The 27,732-nt window shown below is 36.2% G+C and overlaps 1 protein-coding gene across 2 annotated transcripts in view; it reads left to right on the plus strand.

The window, feature by feature from the left end:
* Positions 1–26,599, plus strand: part of LOC123540310 (tetratricopeptide repeat protein 39C-like) — a 39,343-nt gene extending 12,744 nt beyond the window's left edge. For both annotated transcript variants that reach the window (XM_053527151.1, XM_053527152.1), the window contains 9 exons: positions 459–556; positions 3,907–4,000; positions 5,341–5,395; positions 6,530–6,582; positions 9,429–9,662; positions 13,149–13,246; positions 16,048–16,152; positions 17,951–17,989; positions 18,346–26,599. In XM_053527151.1, coding sequence (XP_053383126.1) covers positions 459–556; positions 3,907–4,000; positions 5,341–5,395; positions 6,530–6,582; positions 9,429–9,662; positions 13,149–13,246; positions 16,048–16,152; positions 17,951–17,989; positions 18,346–18,429 — 860 coding nt within the window. In that variant the 3' untranslated portion in view covers positions 18,430–26,599. The remainder of the gene's footprint in view (positions 1–458; positions 557–3,906; positions 4,001–5,340; positions 5,396–6,529; positions 6,583–9,428; positions 9,663–13,148; positions 13,247–16,047; positions 16,153–17,950; positions 17,990–18,345) is intronic.
* The last annotated feature ends 1,133 nt before the right edge of the window (positions 26,600–27,732 follow it).

Genomic DNA, 27,732 nt, shown 5'->3' on the forward strand with positions numbered 1-27,732 from the left:
GCAAAAAGAACTCGGCCAAAAATCCACATGGCATAAAGAATTTAACGCTTACTTGAATCATTCTCAATTCAGTGAAAGCAAGTACTGGTGTAATTTGATGACCATTTGGGGTTTTCTGGTTTCATACTTCTTTGACCAAATGATAACAGAAGGAACTATTGAATTAAACATTGTGCATTTAAATTTTAGTGTTGTGGTTAATGTTTTTGACTTGCAATCACTTGCCCTGTATACATGTATCCACATTGCTTGTTGAAAGTCAATGATTCTACTCAGGTACTGACTTTGTCTGAAATAACGTTTGAAGTTGTACCTCCCGTGTTAGAGTTTGAAACTTGGCAGTATGATCTAATGTGTGTTGGTGTGACTCAAATTCCAACCAACAAAAAATATACAGTTACACAAGGAATTATTCTACATGAACTTAGTTAATAAAACATGTCTTTATCTCATAATAGGTTGTAATGATGCAGAAAATCTGATAGAAAGTAAGAGAGAGCAGTTCCCGAACTCCTGTCTCTTCTTATTCTTCAGAGGAAGGATACATCGACTAAGGGTTAGTGCACATAGCGAATAACACTTTCTGCTTAAATCATTCAGAGGTTGTATATTTCCATATATTATATATTCGTACTAATATCTGTATATAAATAGAAAATGCCCGCCCACTTAGCTCAGTAGGTAAGAGCGTTGGTCTGCGGACCGCGGGGTCGCGAGTTTGATCCTCGGGCGGGGCGTATGTTCTCCGTGACTATTTGATAAACAACATTGTGTCTGAAATCATTAGTCCTCCACCTCTGATAATTCATGTGGGGAAGTTGGCAGTTACTTGCGGAGAACAGGTTTGTACTGGTACAGAATCCAGGAACACTGGTTAGGTTAACTGCCCGCCGTTACATGACTGAAATACTGTTGAAAAACGGCATTAAACCCAAAACAAACAAACAAACAAATAAACAGAAAACTGCTCTTCTTAGAATGACATTGTAATGTCTGACCATCTTTTTGTGTATTAGGGTTTAATAGCATTTGTAAGAATATTACAGTCATGAAAATGACAGTCAGTTAACCTTACCTGTGTTCCTACTCCTAAATTCTCTGCCAGTTCCTACTTGTTTTCTGCAAATAATTGACAACTTTGCCACATGGATTAGAGATGTCAAACAATGACTTGCAAGTAATTGATAACTTTACCACATGGATTAGTAATGTTACACAATGACTGGGAAATAACTGACAAACTTAACCACATGGATCAAAGATGTTAAACAGTGACTTGCAAGTAACTGACAACTTCCCACATTGATTAGAGATGTAAAACAATGAATTCAGAAATACTGTTTTTGAGTCAGCTAAACGCTGTCAAGCATTTGACGAGTCCTTGCTATCGCACGATTTCTCATTCTTAAATGGCCTCACAACACAGCGAAGTGATGTAGTTCCATTAGATTGTCTCTAATTTCAAAGAGTTCATTGATCGAATGAAGTTCATTTATATCAATCCTATTTGCTATGACCAATATACATGTAATCTGTCATATTTATGACTTGTAATTGTGCAATACTCAAATAAGGCCACGTATTTTCTTCCACGGCAACTCATTAAGCATAAACACGCATAACGATTCTGCGGGATTTGGTAATACATTTGCACATATGATTATGGTGACGAATTCTATGCCCTTTTGTCACAAAATAGCAAATATGATGTTCACAAATTCAAATAAAAACTGCATATTAACTTATTAGCCAAATTATCCATTTGTTACCCTGTCTGTTTCAAAAAATAATCTTTAAAATCATTGCGTAAACAAATTTATTGCGCTGTGCATTTTATGAATTGCGCAGACTTACAAAGCTTGCGTAACATCCAGCGAAAAACAAAATATAGTTCCAGAACATACTGCTAGTATGTTATTGAGTGGGTACCTCTGAAAGCATTTGAATGTCTCTTATCAAAGAGTTTACCACATCGATGAAATTTAATTATGACAGCTTCATTTTAAATGACCCGAATAAGATATGTGCAGTACGTTAATTCTTCCGCGAGACTTCGCGGATGAATCCTAACTACATTCTGGACACTTGTCGGCGAACACGCGTGACCTGTTTATAACAACGCTTCTACGACTTTGCGTGGGTTGAATTTTGCAGTCAGTAAACGGATAAATTATCGGAAGAAGAAGCTCTTACTGGTTTGTTTAGTTATTACTTATATTAAAAATGATTTTTTTTTCTGATTTTTCGAGAAATAAACAAATCGGCGAAACATTAAATTGTATTTTCTTGTAGTTTTTGAAATCGAAAGTAGATCGTCTATGTCTGGCTGCTTTGACAAAACGAAATAACGTTTTTATGAAAAGATTTAAATAAGAGGTAATTTAACCGTAAACTTCAATGTCAGATACTGCCAATTGCTGCTAAATGTCTTCGTTTCATCACAATTTGTAAAATATATTGTTGAAACTGGAGAAAAGTGTAATCGTATCCGGATATAATATTTTGGGTAAATATCGAGCTGTGTTATGAAATTTTAACATTCAAGTAACATACATGATAGATATTATTGTAACAGAAATGATTCTAGAATTTATTTTTATTACACCTACATATAATCTATATCAGACTCATATTCTAGTCCTGAGGCATGATCTGAAAGTAAAAAGATGAAGTGACAGTCATACTTTGGATATTGTAATACTAGAAAGAATCTAGGTAATATTTAGAAATTGAAACAGAAGATCTTCAGTTAAAATCGCACCAAAGGCTGTATCAACGGTCTACATATTCAAAAATTTCTTGTGGTAATACCTCAAACCCTTCTTGCAGGAGGGGGTATCCTCCCACACCCTTCCCCCATATTGCCACTTTACAGTTTGATACATTTGCCCTTTTACCACCTGCCGCAATGCCCATTTCAAAATCTGACTGCAATTTAAAGCGAAAAGAAACTCCCCTCCCCATACCCACGCTGCTACTGACCACGTAAAAATGGCTCAAACATTTTTTCTGCCCAGTCTGGGCCTGTCTGTCTACATGAATCAAAATTGATAATTGAAAGTGGATGGACTTCGGGGTAACAGACATGATTTTTAAGGGGTTAACAAGTCTGAAATAGAATAAATGATAGTTTTAACTAAAAAAGAACTGCATTTATTAATATCGGTTACACTATATATTGACACTCAGCAACATTTACATACATGTATCTCTAAAAGCAAAAATAAGTATACTTTATATTGACATTACTTATAATATGATTGAACAATACCTAACATATGACAAGGCTATCGCCAGGTCCATTATAATATCTGTAAAATATCAGTTCTTTCGTCCATCCGTTACAAATTGTATGTGGCAATCCGCGCTGTAAAATTTTAATATTATAAATTGTCATATTCAAATTTTATCATGTGTGAATATATAATTGCCTCTTTTGGCAATGCCGGAGGCAAATGTTTACTGGAAAATATATAAAGTCATGGGCAGTATCTTAGTGTCAGCTGTCAAATTGTAGTTTGTACTTTCAACATTTTTATTTCTGCGAACCATTCTTCAATTTTAGAGAAATATATTGGGTTTAAATACTTGTATAATGTCAATCAAAGTTTTACTAGGCATCGACCGAATGTTCATTTCATTTATTGTAACAAAATCTCTCTTTAGTTGGGGAAAAAACTAAAAAAAAATACTGAAACTGGAAGACTATACTGTCAGTACATCAATCATTAGCCGACTCAGGCCCTTCAGGCCTTTGATTGAAATTGTGACAGAATTATTCACTTTACTATTAATTTAAAATATGTAAACAGGCTTCTTCACTGATTATACAGCTATTCAAATGTTGAATATCTCTGTGTTGGATTAATTAAATTTTGATTAGCATGAATGGTTCTTGAATTTCAGAAACAGACTGATCTGTCTCTCAAGATGTATAATGAAGCATTTAAGGCAGCTGATGGGCAGAAGGAACTGGAACTTATGTGTCAGTATGAAATAGGTAAGCTTTTTGTACCCCCCGACAACAAAGTTGGGGTTCTTTTAGATAAATATTCTGCATAGTTATGGGACTTTGTTTTTTGTTACTATACTGTATACATACAGTCTATATACATACAGTCCACATATTTATGCAATCTTGTGTGCGTCAAATTGCAATGTACTATGTCAGTGCATGCGGGGGGTACATTCATCACCTTCAGTGATAGCTGAAGTTTTAGAATGTGCAGGGGCCTCCGTGGCCGAGTGGTTAAGGTCGCTGACTTCAAATCACTTGCCCCTCATCGATGTGGGATGGAGCCTCACTCGGGGCGTTGAATTCTTCATGTGAGGAAGCCATCCAGCTGGCTTACGGAAGGTCGGTGGTTCTACCCAGGTGCCCGCTCGTGATGAAATAATGCACGGAGGGGCACCTGGGGTCTTCCTCCACCATCAAAGCTGGAAAGTCGCCATATGACCTATAATTGTGTCGGTGCGACGTTATACCCAACAAAATAAATAAATAAATTTAGAATGTGCATGTCCTGCTCTGTGTAACATGTTTGTTCAAAATTTTGGTATGCTAGAACCAAGTTTTTGACCACCACAGGGTCAGCATTTCACATAGAATCTTGGAAAACTTAAAAAAAAAACTCAAAAAGTACAAAGTTAGGTGGTAAGAAAGTTTACATCGGCTAATCACACTAAAACTGAGGCTGCATTAGAGGTTTGTGTTTTTAAATAGACTATAACTTATATTTAAGAAGTGAATGCTATGTTTTGTGTGTTTATACGAATATAAACCACATTGGGACTTTTCGCAAATCCATGAATCACACTAGCGATTCCTAGATGATTTGCAAGAAGTCCCAATATGGTTTATACCAGTATCAACACATAGAAAATAGCATTCAATTCATATATTTACATTTTCTTGGTAACTTGCTACAAAAATAAGTGGTTTGCTTTCCATGAGTGTCAGAAAAGTGAAATAAATGTCAGGATATTGATCTTTTTGACATTTAAATAGAAGACACGCCCACTTTTAGTTGTAGTTTGCCTTCCTAGTTTTTGTTTAAAATGTTAAAACCAGCGAAAAATCATACAGTTTTGTCAGTTCACTTTTGATATTTACTATTTATTAGAAAAATTAGTTAAAGCTATAGTCAAGTGTTCTTTTTAAATTCCTGCATCTAATTTGAAATAATTTTTCAAACAACACCATTTTGTTCATTTTTTTTGTGAATGACGTCAGATATTGCATCAATGTTGTTTATACCAAAATAAATGTTTTTTTCTTTCCATTCAACATGTAGAGTGAATGTAAATATATACACTTATATCACTTGTATTTTTCTAAAGGATGGTGCAGTATGATGATGCTCAATTGGAGAGATGGCCTAGCTGCATTTACTAGGTTTGTCTTCATTATAGTTGTTACCGTTAGGAAAATTCTTAATTTTTATTGGTACTGTTTAAACAAACAATATACTTTACTGCTTCCATACTTCTACAGAACTTGTTCAAAGCATTGATTAACTATTAAAGTTAATTGGGGACAGTGGTGTATAGTAGATCAGATGTTGGCAGTTCAGGTAGGTGTTTTGAACCCAACTGATGTCATAGCAGACCGTCTTCACAGTAACTTTTGGAGTTTACATGTATGTACAAAGTTTGTATGTACTGAAATTATGTTAGCCTGTGTGTCGAGTTAGGTAAGGTCAATAGGTAGAGCACACAGCTTTCAACCAGGTCATTGATTAAAATTCCAAGTGGGGTCATTGTTCTTTATAAAAATTAAGACACTTTGTCAGAGGTCATTAACCATGCTCTTCATTTGATGTGGGGAGTTGTCTGTTACTTGCAGCAAAAGGGTGATGGATTCAGGAACACTTATTTGCTTAACTGATCATTGTGTTTACTGAAATACTACATGTATTTAAAAACAGCAGTAAGCTAGAAAAAAAAAGAAATAAAATGAAGTTATGTATAGTAAAGTAGACTTTCATGCTGTGAGGAAAAGCATTTATAACAATTTAATATATAAATTTCAGTGCAGTTGTACATTTATAATTATGTTCATGTTGCTGAAGGTTGCTGGCTTGAAACCCAAGTATATTAGGACTTGTGCATTTCAAAAGACACTAGTGCTGGCATTATTCAAAAGCTTTAGAATCTTCTAGCTGTTTCTTCAGTAAAGCTTAAAATGTTATCTTTATTAACTTAACTTTTGATAGCCCTTGTTTGATATTAGGTCAGAAATTTTAAGTCTGTTTGTTTGTTTTGGGTTTAGCACTGTTTTTCAACAGTTTCAGTTATGTAGTGGCTGGCAGTTAACCTAGCCAGTGTTCCTGGATTTTGTACCTGTAAAAACCTATTCTCCGCAAGTAACTGCCAACTTCCCCACATGTATCAGAGGTGGAGGACGAATGATATCAGACACAATGTCTGTTACCAAATCATCACAGAGAACGTGATGGATCAAACTCGCGTCCCCGCGATCTGTAAATCTGTGCTCTCCCTATTGAGCTATTTTGCCTGTTTATTTCAGGTTAAGAAAAGAAACAAAGTGGTCCAAGTGCTATTATACTTACATGGAGGGTGGTAAGTTATGTTGTTACTTATTGGAGAAACTTACCAGTAAAACATAAATTCCATACTCATTTACTGGGCCATGATTCTTCGGAACACTCTAAGTGACATCCAGAAACCTGCTTGTCATCTTTGGTTTAAACAATATTTATTTTCAGCAAATATACATTTACACAAATCAAGGATTGAGTAGAAAGCTAAGCTTATTTAGAAACTTGTTCCTTTGACTCCAACTTCTAACCACATTGCTTTCCAGTTAAATATAAATCTTGTTTTTAGCTCACCTGTCACAAAGTGACAAGGTGAGCTTTTGTGATCGCGCGGTGTCCGTCGTCCGTCCGTGCGTGCGTCCGTCCGTAAACTTTTGCTTGTGACCACTCTAGAGGTCACATTTTTCATGGGATCTTTATGAAAGTTGGTCAGAATGTTCATCTTGATGATATCTAGGTCAAGTTCAAGACTGGGTCTCGTGCCATCAAAAACTACGTCAGTAGGTCTAAAAATAGAAAAACCTTGTGACCTCTCTAGAGGCCATATATTTCACAAGATCTTCATGAAAATTGGTCAGAATGTTCACCTTGATGATATCTAGGTGAAGTTCGAAACTGGGTCACGTGCCTTCAAAAACTAGGTCAGTAGGTCTAAAAATAGAAAAACCTTGTGACCTCTCTAGAGGCCATATATTTCACAAGATCTTCATGAAAATTGGTCAGAACGTTCACCTTGATGATATCTAGGTCAAGTTCGAAACTGGGTCACGTGCCTTCAAAAACTAGGTCAGTAGGTCAAATAATAGAAAAACCTTGTGACCTCTCTAAAGGCCATATTTTTCATGGGATCTGTATGAAAGTTGGTCCGAGTGTTCATCTTGATGATATCTAGGTCAGGTTTGAAACTGGGTCACGTGCGGTCAAAAACTAGGTCAGTAGGTCTAAAAATAGGAAAACCTTGTGACCTCTTTAGAGGCCATATATTTCATGAGATCTTCATGAAAATTGGTCAGAATGTTTATCTTGATGATATCTAGGCCAACTTCGAAACTGGAACAAGTGCCGTCAAAAACTAGGTCACTAGGTCAAATAATAGAAAAACCTTGTGACCTCTCTAGAGGCCATATTTTTCATGGGATCTTAATGAATATTGGTCAGAATGTTCACCTTGATAATATCTAGGTCAGGTTCGAAACTGGGTCACGTGGGGTCAAAAACTAGGTCAGTAGGTCTAAAAATAGAAAACCTTGTGACCTCTCTAGAGGCCATATTTCTCAATGGATCTTCATAAAAATTGGTGAGAATGTTCAGCTTGATGATATCTAGGTCAGGTTCGTAACTGGGTCATGTGCGGTCAAAAACTAGGTCAGTAGGTCTAAAAATAGAAAAACCTTGTGACCTCTCTAGAGGCCATATTTTTCACGAGATCTTCATGAAAATTGGTCAGAATGTTCACCTAGATGATATCTAGGTCAAGTTTAAAAGTGGGTCAGGTACCTTCAAAAACTAGGTCACAAGATCTTCATGAAAGTTGGTCTGAATGTTCATCTTGATGATATCTAGGTCAAGTTCGAAACTGGGTCAACTGCGGTCAAAAACTAGGTCAGTAGGTCTAAAAATAGAAAAACTTTGTGACCTCTCTAGAGGCCATACTTGTGAATGGATCTTCATGAAAATTGGTCAGAATGTTCACCTTGATGATATCTAGGTCAAGATTGAAACTGGGTCACGTGCCTTAAAAAACTAGGTCAGTAGGTCAAATAATAAAAAAAACCTTGTGACCTCTCTAGAGGCCATACTTTTCATGGGATCTGTATGAAAGTTGGTCTGAATGTTCATCTTGATGATATCTGGGTCAGGTTTGAAACTGGGTCACGTGCGGTAAAAAACTAGGTCAGTAGGTCTAAAATTAAAAAAATCTTTTGACCTCTCTAGAGGCCATATTTTTCAATGGATCTTCATGAAAATTGATCTGAATGTTCACCTTGATGATATCTAGATCAGTTGCGAAACCGGATCATGTGCGGTCAAAAACTAGGCCAGTAGGTATAAAAATAGAAAAACCTTGTGACCTCTCTAGAGGCCATATTTTTCATGAGATCTTCATGAAAATTAGTGAGAATGTTCACCTTGATGATATCTAGGTAATGTTGAAAACTGGGTCACGTACCTTCGAAAACTAGGTCAATAGGTCAAATAATAGAAAAACCTTGTTACCTCTCTAGAGACCATATTTTTCAATGGATCTTCATGAAAATTGGTCAGAATTTTTATCTTGATAATACCTAGGTCAAGTTCAAAACTAGGTCACTATGTCAAATAATAGAAAAAACGACGTCATACTCAAAACTGGGTCATGTGGGAAGAGGTGAGCGATTCAGGACCATCATGGTCCTCTTGTTATATTCTATTTATACATGCATCAAAGCAAGAACCCTTTTGACCTGTCTAAAGGTTGATTTTGAATTGTTTGGATATTTTAGTTTTAATGGGTACTTTATATTTAGGCAACTTTCCAGTTTTGGATTGTGGAGGAAAACCCCAGTTCTTGGCATTTCCAGCACTGGCAGAGACCGGGGCCAGCACTGGCAGAGACCAGGGCAGAACAACTGAATTTCTGCAAGTCAGGTTGATGGCATGTGATACCGAGTCAGCCACCTGATCTGCTGGGCCACAGAGACCGTAAAGGCCAGATAACAATAGAAAGAACATTGGACACAACTTTGTCTTTAACAACAAAAGAAAAGAATTATGTTCAATAGAATCAAATGAATGAAATTTTGTTATTTATTGGTATATTTGTCTCGCAGGTGAACAAATACATTTTATTTGGAAATAAAATTAGCTACATTCTCTATATTGTAACAGTGTGCCTTGGAGGTATGGGTGACATCAAAGGAGGGTATGATTTGTTTAAAGATGTTCCTGGACTTCTAAAGAAGAAGAACAATCAGATTGAGGCATTTGTTTCAAGACGTGCAGAGAAGATGAAAAAGAACCCACCTACTCAGGAATTTTGTCGATTACTCACGTTAGAACTGATCTTCTTGTGGCATGCTTTGCCCACCTTAACTGCAGAGGAACTTAGACCATATCTTGATGGTATGATATATATTAGATGGATAAAAGTTGATTTATCTTGCATAGGAGTTGGTGATAATGAAAGTGAGCCAATGTTAAGAGGTGTTAAAGGCAAAGTTATTCTAATTTTTAAAAGTGGCATTTTCTTATTACAGTAACCAAGTAAAAGTATTTCTTCTATTTACTCAGATATTCAGCAGTTACTTTGTTAACTATTATAACCCTAGATCAATCTATTTAGAACTATTTGTTATGCACCTAGAAAATAAAACAGCTGCCATCTTGAATAAGTTTTATGCCCCTACACATTTATGTGGGGGGCATATAGCATTGCTGCTGCCCATACGTCCATCCCAAAACCTTGTGTCTAACTCCTCCAACATTCTTAGCCTGATTTGCTTCAAACTTTCACAGATGAACAAGCTTGATGTGCAGATGACCGTAAAGGACGGATTGTTTTCTGTGGCTATTTTTTCTACAGTTATGGCACTTTGATACTTTTTAGCTCACCTGAGCCTGAAGTGCTCAAAGGTGAGCTTTTGTGATCGCCCTGTGTCCTTCGTCCGTCGTCGTCCGTCTTCAACAATTTGACTGTTAACACTCTAAGAGATCACATTTTTGGCCTAATCTTAATGAAACTTGGTCAGAATGTTACCCTCAATAAAATCTTGGACAAGTTCGATATTGGTCATCTGGGGTCAAAAACTAGGTCACCAGGTCAAATCAAAGGAAAAGTTTGTTAACACTCTAGAGGTCACATTTTTGGTTCAATCTTCATGAAACATGGTCAAAGTGTTATCCTCAATAAAGTCTTGGACGAGTTTGATATTGGGTCATCTGGAGTCGAAAACTAGGTCACCAGGTCAAATCAAAGGAAAAGCTTGTTAACTTTGTAGAGGCTGCATTTATGACTGTATCTTCATGAAACTTAGTCAGACTGTTAAACTTGATGATCTTTAGGTCAAGTTTGAATCTGGGTCATGTCGGGTCAAAAACTAGGTCACCGGGTCAAATCATAGGAAAAGCTTGTTAACACTTGAAGGCCACATTTATGACTATATCTTCATGAAACTTAGTCAGAATGTTAAACTTGATGATCTTTAGGTCAAGTTCGAATCTGGGTCATGTCGGGTCAAAAACTAGGTCACAGGGTCAAATCAAAGGAATAGCTAGTTAACACTTTAGAGGCCACATTTATGATCATATCTTAATTAAACTTGGTCAGAATGTTAATCTTGATGATCTTTAGGCCAGTAGGTCAGGTGAGCGATACAGGGCCCTCATGGCCCTCTTGTTGTTATATGGAATATAGAGAAAAATCTTGTGTGTCCTTCTCCTCCCACACTATTAACCAGATTTGCTTCAAACTTTCACAGATAAACAAGCTTGATATGCAGATGACCATAATGGAAGTAATTTTATCTGTGAATATTTTTACTGCAGTTATGGCCCTTTGATAGTTTTTGCTGTATAGAGTATGGCACAGTATGTTGGGGCATCCATGTCCTATAGACACAATTCTAGTTGTTCGTAATATTATGTGACTAACTTTAGACCGGAGTAGGGAATAGAACAAGTGTTATGATCATGACGTCAAATAATAAAGACCATTAAAGCAATGAATGTCCAGTGTGAGAGAGATGTTACATTGATATTGTAGTCAGAAATTGTTGTCTTATTGGTGAGGGAGTGTTCTGTGTATTATTTAGTTGCATACAGTGCCATGAACAGATCTCTTTGCCACTACTCAGGTACTTTTTTAAAAAACCCGCCTGCTTAGCTCAGTAGGTAAAGCATTGGTCTACGGATCGCGGGGTTGTGAGTACGATCCTCGGGTGGGGTGTATGTTCTCTGTGACGATTTGATAAAAGACATTGTCTGAAATCACTAGTCCTCCACCTCTGATTCATGTGGAGAAGTTGGCAGTTACTTGCTGAGAACAGGTTTGTACTGATACAGAATCCAAAAGCTTATTTGTGGGTTTTTAGCTCACCTGAGCAATGCTCAGGTGAGTTTTTCTGATCGCTCGATGTCCGGCGTCCGTCGTCTGTCGTCTGTCTGTCGTCGTCTGTCATCTGTCGTCCATCAACATTTAGCTTGTGTATGCGATAGAGGCTGTATTTTTCAACTGATCTTCATGAAGTTTGGTGAGAATGATAACCTTGATGAAATCTAGGTCGAGTTTGAAAATGGATCATCTGGGGTCAGAAACTAGGTCACTAGGTCAAATCAAAGAAAAACCTTGTGTATGCGATACAGGCTGTATTTTTCAGTTGATCTTCATGAATTTTTGTCAGAATGATTACTTTGATGAAATCTAGGCCAAGTTCGAAAATGGGTCATCTGGAGTCAAAAAACTAGGTCACTAGGTCAAATCAAAGAAAAACCTTGTGTATGCGATAGAGGCTGTATTTTTCAATTGAGGTTCATGAATTTTGATCAGAATGATTACCATGATGAAATCTAGGCCAAGTTCGAAAATGGGTCATCTGGGTTCAAAAACTAGGTCACTAGATCAAATCAAAGAAAAACCTTGTGTATGCGATAGAGGCTGTATTTTTCAATTGATCTTCATGAAATTTCGTCAGAATGATTACCATGATGAAATCTAGGCTGAATTCGAATACGGGTCATCTGGGGTCAAAAACTAGGTCACTAGGTCAAATAAAAGAAAAACCTTGTGTATGCTATAGATGCTGTATTTTTCAATTGATCTTCATGAAATTTGGTCAGAATGATTGCCTTGATGAAATCTAGGCCAGTTACGAATATGGGTCATCTGGGGTCAAAAACTAGGACACAAGGTCAAATCAAAGAAAAACCTTGTGTATGCAATAGGGGCTGCATTTTACACCGGATCTTCATGAAATTTGATCAGAATGTTTGTCTGGATGAAATCTAGGTCGAATTTGAATATGGGTCATCTGTGGTTAAAAACTAGGTCTCTAGGTCAAATAAAAAAAACCCTTGTGTATGCGATAGAGACTGTATTTTTCAGTTGATCTTCATGAATTTTTGTCAGAATGATAGCCTTGATGAAATTAAGGTCAATTTTGAATACGGGTCATCTGGGTTCAAAAACTAGGTCGCTAGGACAAATAAAAAAAAAAGGTTTTGTATGCGATAGAGGCTGTATTTTTCAATTGAGGTTCATGAAATTTAGTCAGAATGAATGCCTTGATCAAATCTAGGCCAAGTTTGAATGTAGGTTACCTTGGCTTAAAAACTAGGTCATTATGTTAAATTGAAGAAAATACTTGTTTACACTTCAAGAGACTACATTTTTGGTCCAATCTTAATGAAAATAGGTGAGAATATTTGTTTCCATGAAATCACTATGTCAAACATGTTTACACTGTTATGGTGTGTTTAGGTGAGCGACCTAGGGCCATCTTGGCCCTCTTGTTTATTATTTTAATATGGATTAAAAAAATTCAGACTAAAGGGGTTGTTTTACTTTCATAGTCTTTGTGCCAGATAACAATTGAGTGTTTTATGTGATTTCAGTATGTGATATGCAGACAGATCCAAAAGTGTTTCATTTAAGAAGTCTTCTTGAAGGTGCAATATTTAACCAGCTTGGAGAGGAAGAAATGGCTTTACAGGTGTGTATAAATAATTCCTATCATTTAGTTAAAATGGTATGTTATGTCACAAAATGGTGTCAGCCTCATATCCATTATAGGAATGGTCTCCGTCCTTCCATCCGTCCGTAACACTTTCGTGTCTGCTCCATATCTCCTAAACCCCTTGAAGGATTTTCATGAAACTTGGGTCAAATGATCATCTCATCAAGACGATGTGCAGAACTCATGAGTCAGCCATGTTGGCTCAAAGTCAAGGTCACAACTCGAGGTCAGATGTTTTAGCCTTCCATTTTGTGTCCGCTCCTATCTCCTAAACCCCTTGAATTTTATAAAACTAGGGTCAAATGATCACCTCATTAAGAGAATGTGCAGAACTCATGAGTCAGCCATGCTGGCTCAAGGTCAAGGTCACAACTTAGGGTTAAAGGTTTGAGCCTTCCATTTTGTCTCCGCTCTGTATCTCCTAAACCCCTTGAAGGATTTTCATGAAACTTTGGTCAAATGATCAACTCATCAAGAGGATGTGTAGAACTCATGAGTCAGCCATGTTGGCTCAAGGTCAAGGTCATAACTCGGGGGTCAAAGGTTTGAGCCTTCCATTTTGTGTCCGCTCTGTATCTTCTAATCCCCTTGAAGGATTCATATGAAACCTGGGTCAAATGATCACCTCATCAAGAAGATGTGCAGAACTCATGAGCAGCCATGCTGGCTCAAGGTCAAGGTCACAGAGGTTTGAGCCTTCCATTTTGTGTCCACTCTGTATGTCTTAAACCCCTTGAAGGATTTTCATTAAACTTGGGTCAAATGATCACCTCATCAAGAACTCATGATTCAGCTATGTCAACTCAATGTCAAAGGTTTGAGCTCTGTATGTCCTTTACCCCTTGAAGGATTTTCATGAAACTTGGGTCAAATGATCACCTCATTAAGATGATGTGCAGAATTCATGAGTCAGTTCAAGGTCAAGGTCACAGCTCAAGGTCAAAGGTGAACCCTTTCACTATCCGTAACAGTGGCGGGGGATTTAGCTGTCTTTCAGACTGCTTTGTTACTCCTGAAAAAGGATTTTGAAATTATTTGGCACAACTTTTTGCCATGATGGGACAACTTGCAGAATGCAGGTCAAATCAGGGTGAAGTTAATACATTGAAATCATTGGTCAAATGGGGAGCACTTCATGTCCACTAGGTATTTTTTTTACCTCAGAAGGAATTATCAGATAAATTGGCATAAATGTCAGCCATAATGTTACAATATGCAGATAGTTGCCAGGATAGCCTAGTGGTGAGAACCTGCTTTGAGTGCTAGAGGTTGTGGGTTCACTCCCTGAGTGTGTCATACGAAAGACATGAAAAATGGTACTAGTTGTTCCTTTGCTTTGCACTCAGCACTAAACAGAGATCTTGGTTCTCTTCTCTCATAGCCTCAAGGGGATGGATCCCATCAGAAAAAAAATTGTGGAGATTGATACATTTATGTTGTAGAACATGTTTCATATTCATTCTATAATGAGCTTGTACATGTATATAACAATCTGCAGTACACACAAGCTCACACATCCCTGTGCTATGGCCAGATATTACATATCAGTTAATCACCCTTCCATTTGGGGGTTGACTTAGATTGGCCTGTCTGCCCCTCTGGCTGACCGGCAGTATGGCAAAATTTGTATATTTTGGAAAGTATTGACCTAGAGTCATCAACTTTACAGGAATGTTATTCAGCATGGAATTTATGCTCATTGGGTTTAGTTTTGTATTTCACTCTATAAGACCAGAGTAAAGACCCTTCACTTGGTATATGCACACAGAGGCTAAAAGTTTCTGTTGTATGTACCTCAAAAATATTTGACTTTAATTCTTGAAATTGTATAGGAATGTTACCTGATTATTTTTTTTTTTAGATCTTCTGTCCCAATCCAAGTAAGTCAACAAGTAACACATTAACATTCAATAACAGTAAGTGGGGTGGGGGTGGGTGGGGGAGCATTTCTATAGTATGAGAGGAAAAGTAAGAAATGGTAATACAGGTGCAAATTAAAACAAGTTCTGGAAATAGTTTAGCTTAAATCTATATATTTTACATGGAATGTCAAGAAAGTTAACATTACATTTAACTGATTAAATATTTTGCTCAGATCAGTAGCTTTTTCCCTCATACTTAATCAAATGTCAAACTTAGGGACAATAAAGTGTTGCCGCAAAATCTACTTAATGAAGTGTAACTGTTGTCATTGGTATTTAACCAAAGGAATGGTATCTATTGACTGTCTTCCATCTTTGCTCAGTGCCGGGAATTTGTCAGTCACTGACAGAGAACAAGTTAGTGTGCATGTAGTTGAAAAAGAGACCCATGGTCTGTTAACAGACCACATTAACTTGATCAAAATACTGCTCACAAAAGTACATTAGAGGACATGGATTTCAATTTCATGATGGTGACTCTCTGAACAAATGGTTAAGGCTTTGACTTACAGATCACTTGTGGCTCACCATGGTGGAATCAAAACCCTGCTTAAGGTGTAGCATTCTTCAGTGTTAGGAAGGCATCAGGATCTTCTTGGCTTATGGAAGATTGATGGTTCCACCCAGATGCCTACTGTGCCAGAAATGATATTTTGGATAGCAGCTATGGTTCTTCCTCTCCACTACAGTTAAAAAGCTTGAAAATCACCACACAACCTTAAATGTGTTGTTATACTTTGAAACAAAATAGAACTAACAATTTGAGTCCTTAGAAATATAAGTCGTAAGTGCTATATAATTTCTATAGGCTTACAACCTTATACTTCTAATGACAATGTGATATATATATTTCAGTGTTTAGAGGAGGCGGTTGCTCGTCACTCTGGTATGAAGGATGATCTACATGTTCCTCCGTTTGCTCTTTTTGAAATGGCATCTATTCACATGAAAAAACCAGAGGTACGTAAAATATTGTAGGGTTACAACCTTTTTCATTCCAATAAATATAGAGATACACAGGTGGAATTGTGGACAAAGAAATATAAATATTTAATTTGTTATAGAAACAATATTTCTCACCTATGACTAACATACTTAGATTAAATAGATTTTTTTTCTTACTTTAATGATGTGGGTGTGTAATTTCCATGTTCAAATATTTTGATGACATATGCAAGGTTAGGATAACACCCAAACATTTCTATAAAATGTCATATTCTACTTTTCTTTTGAAATGTTTATCATTTATACCATTTGAAAAGATAAAATTATTTAATTTTTACATGCTTTACAATTGTAACGTCACATATAGTTTGATAGTGACTATGGCAGCAAGGTTTAATTCCATAAAAACAGCTTTGTTCTATTTCCTTTAGTTGTCTGTCAGTGTAAATTATAATAAAAAAGCACAGATATATATCTTGAAAAAAACAGAACTTTTCTCAAACTGCACTTCTTTTTATGCCCCCGAAGGGAGGCATATAGTTTTTGAACCGTCTGTCAGTCTGTCGGTCTGTCAGTCAGTCCGCAATTTTCGTGTCCGGTCCATATCTTTGTCATCGATGAATGGATTTTCAAATAACTTGGCATGAATGTGTACCACAGTAAGACGACGTGTCGCGCGCAAGACCCAGGTCCGTAGCTCAAAGGTCAAGGTCACACTTAGACGTTAAAGGATAGTGCATTGATGGGCGTGTCTGGTCCATATCTTTGTCATCGATGGATGGATTTTCAAATAACTTGGCATGAATGTGTACCACAGTAGGACGACGTGTCGCGCGCAAGACCCAGGTCCGTAGCTCAAAGGTCAAGGTCACACTTAGACGTTAAAGGATAGTGCATTGATGGGCGTGTCTGGTCCATATCTTTGTCATCGATGGATGGATTTTCAAATAACTTGGCATGAATGTGTACCACAGTAAGACGACGTGTCGCGCGCAAGACCCAGGTCCGTAGCTCAAAGGTCAAGGTCACACTTAGACGTTAAAGGATAGTGCATTGATGGGCGTGTCCGGTCCATATCTTTGTCATCCATTGATGGATTTTCAAATAACTTGGCATGAATGTGTACCACAGTAAGACGACGTGTCGCGCGCAAGACCCAGGTCCGTAGCTCAAAGGTCAAGGTCACACTTAGACGTTAAAGGATAGTGCATTGATGGGCGTGTCTGGTCCATATCTTTGTCATCGATGGATGGATTTTCAAATAACTTGGCATGAATGTGTACCACAGTAAGACGACGTGTCGCACGCAAGACCCAGGTCCGTAGCTCAAAGGTCAAGGTCACACTTAGACATTAAAGGTCATTTTTCATGATAGTGCATTGATGGGCATGTCCGGTCCATATCATTGTCATTCATGCATGGATTTTAAAATAACTATGCATGAATGTGTGACACAGTAAGACGACGTGTCGCGCGCAAGACCCAGCTCCATAGGTCAAAGGTCCTAAACTCTAACATCGGCCATAACTATTCATTCAAAGTGCCATCGGGGGCATGTGTCATCCTATGGAGACAGCTCTTGTTTGTCCTTAATTGTTAATTGTTGCATGTTGGTATTAAGCATTGTTCAGATTTTCTTTCCTTGAAACAGGAATAAAAGAAGAGCACTTTTATACAACTGATCATTTTCTGGATTGAATGTTTTACCCAGTGAAGGACAAAAGGAAAATATATTTCACTGTCCCAGCTTAGCTCCTGTTTGATAGTTTAGAAAATAGGAAATAAAAGAAAGTTTGTTATTTTTCTGTTACAGGGATATGCGAAGGCAAAAGCAATGTTGGCTGAAATAAAGGTTGGTTTGTTTGGAATTTTTAACTTTCTTTTACTTCATCAGCTTCTCGCTTTCCCTACACAGTGAAATACCACACCCTCAGGTGTTGAAACTCTAGGTGACTTGAGCATTTGTCTTATTACCTTGCAGCATCTGGTGGTCAGTGTTTCACATATGTAGGTTTTATACTCTTTTAAATGAAAACGAAGTAGAAAATGTGCTTTTATATTGTAAATATAAACTGACAGGAAATGTGTCAGTGTATGTTTGGATTTCATTTGGTAAAACAGGTACACTGAATAAGTAGAGAAAACACTTTGTAGTGTGCGTTACATTCCTTTGAATTTTGAAAGTACACATATAAAACTGTTTTTCAGGACAAACATAAGGATTATGACTTTGAGAATCGTCTTGTAGTCAGAGTGAACAATGCTGTAAAACAGATGAAAGAAAAAGCATAGACAATAAGTGGTCTCCATGGAATGAACTGTTTCTATCGGTTTACAATATTACTTTTGTGCGGTCTGCACTGGTTGCAAAGGCAGAATCACTTGCCACTAGCAGGCTAAAGGTTAAGTATCTATTTCAAACAGAAGATGGTATAATACAAGTCATGTTGAGGAGTCTAAAATTAAAAATAGAAAAAAATCATGGATCAGCTAGAAAACTTTTAACAAGCATGGACAGCTCCTGTTACATTTTTTTGTTGTATTGATTTTTTTGTTGTTCTTTTTTTTTTTTTTTCTTTTTTTTTTGGTATGAAGTTGAAATGTGATAATTTGAAGTTTAGTTCAAAGGAATCAAGATAACTGAATTTATATTATTATTATGATTATTATTGTTCCTTAATATTGTCAATTTGAAGGCTGGCCTTTGTAAAATTCTGTCATTGTAAGTTGTTTAAATACTGTAGATTAGCTATTATTCCTGATAGATTTATTATCGCCAATATGTGTGATAAATGCCACTGACAAATTGAAAATGTTCATAAATAATATGGTTCATTGTGTTTTAAAACAAACACTTGAGTACACCTGCCCACTCAGCTTTATAGGGAGTGTGCAGATCTACATATCACAAGATCGTGAGGTTGATCCCTGGGCAAGGCGTATGAACACCATGAGGACTTGATAAAAGACATTGTGTCTGAAATCATTCGTTCTCCACCTCTGATTCATGTAAGGAAGCTTGAAGTTACTTGTAGAGGACAGGTTTGTACTAGGACAGAATTCAGGAACACTAGTTAGGTTAACTGCCCGCCGTTACATAACTGAAATACTGTCGAAAAATGGTGTTTAAACCAAAACAAACAAAACCAAAATAAAAAACTCACGTTCCTTGAATTTTTGTCACAAATAAGGCTGATAACCATGTAATCACTAAATAATAATCCAATCTACAACTCACTGGCGCAATACTGTGCTCTAGTCATGCCAAAATAAATGTTTGAGGGCCTCCAGACTTTGATGCCTATGTCATTTTAAACATAACCAAACAAAGTTAACATTGTGCAATTATTTAGTTTACCATTTTACTGTGTATTTAATCTCAGAATCATTTCAGCATTAAATATTTACAATGGTAACTGTGGCGTTTCACTGTAGATTTTCTGTTTGAAAGTTTTAAATAAAGGCAATTACAGTTCATTTTTCATACAACTATACTTTCCTCGACCAGCTTATCCTAAATAGGCATTTCATTTTGACAAAACATTCCATTTCTTGTGATACCTCAAGATGCAGAGATGAGTACAGATTTGCCCTTGTATACATATCTCAAAATAATCTTAGTGTCAAAATTGTCATTCATTTCAAAGTGTAAAGGGTATACACTTTCATTGTTGATCTTACATAAGTTTTAGGTTATGAGTTATGGTTCTTTGTGTAAATTTGTGGGGAAAAAAGAGATTTAAGGCCAGACCATTAATTTTTACACGCTTCAGAGTATGTATTGAGTCAATATGACACTTTGTTTGAAACTTTTTATTGTTAAATGAATCCATGTATTTTTTTCATGAATCTTTCAAAACCTCTTCTATTTACAACTTTATAGGGTTGGGCATTTTTGGCTTTTTAAGAAGGTTGTATCCATTGTTCCACTTTGTTTTCCATGTATAATTGTTTGCCTACTGTTCCTGCCTGTTTTCTGGAACATTAAATGGAGAGAAAATATTGTTTTGTATGTCTTGCATTACTTTGAAGACAATGATATTTGTTATACCATGACATTTTGGGTAGTTAGTCATTTTAAGAAAACACAGACAAACGATCATTGAAAAGATTAACCTTTTGCCATTAAAAATGTTTGTAGGTGGCTAGAATATTTTGTAATTTACATTTGAATTTGATTGTACTTTGAGCATTACATAAAATTGGCATAGAGTTCAGTTTTGATTCTTCAATCTTTTTTGTAGTTGTAACATTTGATATCTGGAGTCAACAGCTTTTCTGTAAATTTCACAGTGACATGAGTGGTGTATTCCATTGAATAAGATAATACATGTATTCTGAGAGTGCTTTTTCAATAATAAAGAAAATAACACACTGGGGGCATACTATTTTAAATGATCTCTAACTTGTTGCCAATTAATAATCTGTGATTTATTAAAAAAAATTCATTAATGTTGATCAACTTATAAATATTTGTTCTTGTCAGTTATAATTATGACTATGTGAGCTTAATTGAAGCCTAATTTTGCTTGTTGAACACATGTTTATGTAAACACAAGGTGTTATAAGGTATAGTTGTAACATCCATTTTTATGTAGATACAACAGTTTCATGATCAAAATTATTTAAAATATTATATTTTTGTTATATTTTTCATCCTTTTCATATAACCATGTTATTTATTTAATTCTCGTTGCGTTTCAGTTATCAGAGTATTTGCTATATAGAATTAGCAGAACAGGTTGATTTACCAGATCATGTTTATCAATTGATTTCTTTGTATTGATGTTTCAAGACTTCCATGAAGAAAAGTGACAAATGAGCCATGCCATGAGAAAACCAACATAGTACGTTTGCGACCAGCATGGATCCAGACCAGACTGCGTGGATGCGCAGTCTGGTCAGGATCCATGCAGTTCGCTAACAGTTTCTCTAATTGCATTAGGCTTTGAAATTGAACAGCATGGATCCTGACCAGGTTGCGCGGATGCGCAAGCTGGTCTGGATCCATGCTGGTCGCAAACGCACTATGTTGGTTTTCTCATGGTGCGGCTCAAGTGTCTCTTTTCATTTTTTTTTTCAAGATATAAAGGATATTTGGTTGAATGTAAGGTTGAGAAATTTTCATAGAGTGAACATCAGGTACAATATTTTCACGAGTGGATAAGTCACGAGTAAAAATGTAAGATCTGGTATTAACGAGTGAAAGAGTTTTTTATCTTACATGTGTACCAAACAAGAATCCATTGAAAAATGTGATATGATAAGCTATTTAAAGAATGTGAAAACTATGTTTTTTATACACACTTATTGGTGCATAATTATTGCTGATCACAGTGTTCTTTCCTGCTGATACCCATGTACCACCACACTAAAAAGGACCAATACTTTTCATGGCATGTTTCAAAACACGGGTAACCTTACCTAGATATTAGGTAACCTTACCTAAGATATTGTTTAACCTTTTACATGTGCATTTTGTAGATCCAGTGTTAATGTGATATACAGTCAAAGCTGCGCTAAACATCACCTCCAAATTAATGCCATCACTATATAGCCATTTTCAATGTACCAGAAACAGCTCACATTATTTTTTATAGGTACTCGCCTGTTAAAAAAGACCACTGATTTCTCAAGGACAGCCTTTTGTTTGGCTTTATTTCAGATTTACATGATGATTTCTGACCACCTTTAGTGTTTTGTGCAAACATTGTATACTGTATGCCAGCAAAGTGTTAGGTTAATTTTGGAGAGAGAGGTAGCTTTATCCGAGCCATGTCTTTCTTAATTATTTATTGGAGGAAAAATATTTTTACTGAATTAAGATACTCAGAATAAATGTTATTTGGACACAATAGTTTGCTGTTTTTCAAGTTTGAGGTGTTTTTCAGGCGCAGATATGTTGCTAATATTGTTTCTACTTAATATGTTTTGAAACCAGTCTGAAATAAGAATAGTTATAAATATGTATCCAGACAAAACATGTTGATCTACTAAATACTTACTTAGGTCTAATGAAGACCTAATGGAGCTGTCTGCTTAACCTAACAATCTGTAATTCAAATCTCAAGGTTATAAACAGTTCAGCCTCAGAATGCAGTTTTGTCATTGGTCAGTTTCAACTTTATGCTGAAATGCTCGAACTTGTAGACTGGTCTTCAAACTCAGTTTTTAGCTCACCTGTCACAAAGTGACAAGGTGAGCTTTTGTGATCGCGCGGCGTCCGTCCGTGCGTACGTGCATGCGTCTGTGCATCCGTAAACTTTTGCTTGTGACCACTCTAGAGGTCACATTTTTCATGGGATCTTTATGAAAGTTGGTCAGAATGTTCACCTTGATGATATCTAGGTCAAGTTCGAAACTGGGTCACGTGCCATCAAAAACTAGGTCAGTAGGTCTAAAAATAGAAAAACCTTGTGACCTCTCTAGAGGCCATATATTTCACAAGATCTTCATGAAAATTGGTCAGAATGTTCACCTTGATTATATCTAGGTCAAGTTCGAAACTGGGTCACGTGGGGTCAAAAACTAGGTCAGTAGGTCTAAAAATAGAAAAACCTTGTGACCTCTCTAGAGGCCATATTTTTCATGAGATCTTCATGAATATTGGTCAGAATGTTCACCTTGATGATATCTAAGTCAAGTTCGATACTTAGTCATGTGGGATCAAAAACTAGGTCAGTAGGTCTAAAAATAGAAAAACCTTGTGACCTCTCTAGAGGCCATATTTCTCAATGGATCTTCATGAAAATTGGTTAGAATGTTCACCTTGATGATATCTAGGTCAAATTCGAAACTGGGTCATGTGCGGTCAAAAACTAGGTCAGTAGGTCTAAAAATAGAAAAACCTTGTGACCTCTCTAGAGGCCATATTTTTCAATGGATCTTCATGAAAATTGGTCAGAATGTTAACCTTGATGATATCTAGGTCAAGTTCGAAACTGGGTCACGTGGGGTTAAAAACTAGGTCAGTAGATCTAAAAATAGAAAAACCTTGTGACCTCTCTAGAGGCCATATTTTTCATGAGATCTTAATGAATATTGGTCAGAATGTTCACCTTGATAATATCTAGGTCAGGTTCGAAACTGGGTCACGTGGGGTCAAAAACTAGGTCAGTAGGTCTAAAAATAGAAAACCTTGTGACCTCTCTAGAGGCCATATTTCTCAATGGATCTTCATAAAAATTGGTGAGAATGTTCAGCTTGATGATATCTAGGTCAGGTTCGTAACTGGGTCATGTGCGGTCAAAAACTAGGTCAGTAGGTCTAAAAATAGAAAAACCTTGTGACCTCTCTAGAGGCCATATTTTTCACGAGATCTTCATGAAAATTGGTCAGAATGTTCACCTAGATGATATCTAGGTCAAGTTTAAAAGTGGGTCAGGTACCTTCAAAAACTAGGTCATTAGGTCAAATAATAGAAAAACCTTGTGACCTCTCTAGAGGCCAAATTTTTCAATGGATCTTCATGAAAATTGGTCAGAATTTTTTATCTTGATGATATCTAGGTCACATGTGCTTAAAAACTAGGTCACTATGTCAAATAATAGAAATAACGACGTCATACTCAGTTCAACACTGGGTCATGTGGGGATAGGTGAGCGATTCAGGACCATCATGGTTCTCTTGTTATAATTGTGGGCACAGACTGGTGCTTATTCCTGCAATGGCATATGCAAAATTAGTCGAAATGTAACTCGAAGTACTTTTTAAAAAATCAAATTATATATGTGATGTCAGTCTGGAAGTTACTGCACAAGTCTATCTTTTATCATTTTGAAAAATCAATTTTTTTGTGTAGATTTATTTATGTACTTTTCTATTTATAGTATTCTTAGATGCAGAAACAAGTTATGGTTCTAATCAAAACAAAACCCAAACAAATCTGCTCAACAAATTTTGAAAATATTGTTTTATGAATAAATTTACACATTTTAGGTGTAATTTATTTTTTAGCTCACCTGTCACAAAGTGACAAGGTGAGCTTTTGTGATTGCGCGGTGTCTGTCGTCCGTCCGTCGATCCGTCCGTAAACTTTTGCTTGTGACCACTCTAGAGGTCACATTTTTCATGGGATCTTTATGAAAATTGGTCAGAATGTTCATCTTGATGTTATCTAGGTCAAGTTCGAAACTGGGTGACGTGCCATCAAAAACTAGGTCAGTAGGTCTAAAAATAGAAAAACCTTGTGACCTCTCTAGAGGCCATATATTTCACAAGATCTTCATGAAAATTGCTCAGAATGTTCACCTTGATGATATCTAGGTCAAGTTTGAAACTGGGTCACGTGCCGTAAAAAACTAGGTCAGTAGGTCTAAAAATAGAAAAACCTTGTGACCTCTCTAGATGCCATATATTTCACAAGATCTTCATGAAAATTGGTCAGAACATTCACCTTGATGATATCTAGGTCAGTTTCGAAACTGGATCACGTGCCATCAAAAACTAGGTCAGTAGGTCTAAAAATAGAAAAACTTTGTGACCTCTCTAGAGGCCATATTTTTCATGGGATCTTCATGAAAATTGATCAGAACATTCACCATGATGATATCTAGATCAAGTTCGAAACTGGGTCACGTGCCGTCAAAAACTAGGTCAGTAGGTCAAATAATAGAAAAACCTTGTGACCTCTCTAAAGGCCATATTTTTCATGGGATCTGTATGAAAGTTGGTCTGAATGTTCATCTTGATGATATCTAGGTCAGGTTTGAAACTGGGTCACGTCCGTTTAAAAACTAGGTCAGTAGGTCTAAAAATAGAAAAAGTTTGTGACCTCTCTAGAGGCCATATATTTCATGAGATCTTCATGAAAATTGGTCAGAATGTTCACCTTGATGATATCTAGGTCAAGTTCGAAAGTGGGTCACGTGCCTTCAAAAACTAGGTCAGTAGGTCAAATAATAGAAAAACCTTGTGACCTCTCTAGAGGCCATATTTTTCATGGGATCTGTATGAAAGTTGGTCTGAATGTTCGTCTTGATGATATCTAGGTCAAGTTCGAAAGTGGGTCACGTGCGGTCAAAAACTAGGTCAGTAGGTCAGATAAAGGAAAAACTTTGTGACCTCTCTAAAGGCCATATTTTTCATGGGATCTGTATGAAAATTGGTCTGAATGTTCATCTTGATGATATTTAGGTCAAGTTCGAAACAGGGTCATGTGCGGTCAAAAACTAGGTCAGTAGGTCTAAAAATAGAAAAACCTTGTGACCCCTCTAGAGGCCATACTTGTGAATGGATCTCCATAAAAATTGGTCAGAATGTTCACCTTGATGATATCTAGATCAAGTTTGAAACTGGGTCATGTGCCTTAAAAAACTAGGTCAGTAGGTCAAATAATAAAAAAACCTTGTGACCTCTCTAGAGGCCATACTTTTCATGGGATCTGTATGAAAGTTGGTCTGAATGTTCATCTTGATGATATCTAGGTCAAGTTTGAAACTGGGTCAACTGCGGTCAAAAACTATGTCAGTAGGTCTAAAATTATTAAAATCTTTTGACCTCTCTAGAGGCCATATTTTTCAGTGGATCTTCATGAAAATTGATCTGAATGTTCACCTTGATGATATCTAGGTCAGTTTCGAAACTGGGTCATGTGCGTTCAAAAACTAGGCCAGTAGGTATAAAGATAGAAAAACATTGTGACCTCTCTAGAGGCCATGTTTTTCATGAGATCTTCATGAAAATAGTGAGAATGTTCACCTTGATGATATCTAGATAAAGGTCAAAACAGGGTCACGTACCTTCGAAAACTAGGTCAATAGGTCAAATAATAGAAAAACCTTGTGACCTCTCTAGAGACCATATTTTTCAATCGATCTTCATGAAAATTGGTCAGAATTTTTATCTTGATAATATCTAGGTCAAGTTCGAAACTGGGTCACATGAGCTGAAAACTAGGTCACTATGTCAAATAATAGAAAAAACGACGTCATACTCAAAACTGGGTCATGTGGGAAGAGGTGAGCGATTCAGGACCATCATGGTCCTCTTGTTGTGATATACATTTTTTTGCTGTAAAATGCATGTGTGCAAGTGATTTAATCTAACTTATTGACTTTAGTAACAGAATTGCATTTGCTATTTTTTAAAATGGGAGCTGTTATGTTAAAGAGCATTATTGTATGTTTGACATTGTCTATTATAAATAAGGCTATGTTTGACATTGTCTGTTAAAAATAAGGGTATGTTTGACATTGTCTGTTAAAAATAAGGCTATGTTTGACATTGTCTGTTAAAAATAAGGCTATAACATTTTGGTGTTACACTAGTGTAATACATGTAATAACATTTTGATGTTGATATCATTTTAATGTCAAACTGATTTTGTCTGTAATTTGAAAAGAAAGGAGAAACTTCGATGTTTCAGCAAAAAAATATAGCATGTGATAAAACATTTATTACATCTGTGTGTTTCTACATTGAATTTGTTTAACTTGTTGAATAAAAATGGTAAAATGCTTGACAGGGCCTTGCATTTGTAATTTTCTTTAACTAGTTTAATAAATTCAGCATGACAATGCACTCATGTAAAGGCCTCTATTTATCTGCTTTATTGAATTTAGATTTTGCATGTAGTTATGATTATATATACCTGTATGGTAGCGTCTAAAAGTAAAATCACAAAAATGTAATTATTTATAAAAAAATTCTGCACAGCCTCTATTGTGTGAACTCTGCTAGAATATGTTTTTGCTCAGCAGTGTTATTAACATGACATATTTTGTACTGTCACAGATAATGTTGTATTAAACAACTTTGCTCTGCAGCGAGGTCCCTTTTAACATGACACCTCACATATATAATTAATATTGATCTTGTTTACTTTTGTTGAAGTTATTTTGGAGGCACACTTGTTTTTTGTGCTACAGTAGATAGGTTGATATTTTTGTAGTTAGTTGTAGTGTGCTATAAATAGTACAGATATACATTCTACTGTGATGCTATTTGTATTTTAATTGAATTATCTATGTTCTTTGTGTGTGTGATATTTCCCAGTAAAGATGTAATTTTTTTTTTGGAACATAATTTAGATTTTTGTAAACAAGTTTTATGAAAATAACAAAACTCAATTACCATACATGTTCATAATTTGATATCATTTATAAACCTTGAGATAGTGCTTTACAAATGAGCCGCACCATGAAAAAACCAACATAGTGCATTTGCTACCAGGATGGATCCAGACCAGCCTGCGAATCCTCGAAGTCTGGTCAGGATCCATGCTGTTCGCTAACGGTTTCTCTAATTGCAATAGGCTTTGAAAACGAACAGCATGGATCCTGACCAGACTACGCGGATGCACAGGTTGTTCTGGATCCATGTCGCAAACGTTGGTTTTTTCATGGCACGGCTCAAATTATAACAGAGGTTCTGATTTATGATATTCAATGACATGTAACTATGATCTCTATTATACAAAAACTAATGCCATTGTTTAACCCTGAATACAATGTGCACTACACTAGGTCAGATTTACTAGTACATGTATTGTAATCACATGGTATGCCAATGAATTTGAACCGTTTCTTGATATAAGCTGGTTGGTATATGTTGAATCTTTTTACCAGTCTTCAGTATATTTTTTTTAAGTCATAA

Source organism: Mercenaria mercenaria, chromosome 16 (assembly GCF_021730395.1).
Source record: "Mercenaria mercenaria strain notata chromosome 16, MADL_Memer_1, whole genome shotgun sequence".
Lineage (NCBI taxonomy): Eukaryota > Metazoa > Mollusca > Bivalvia > Venerida > Veneridae > Mercenaria > Mercenaria mercenaria.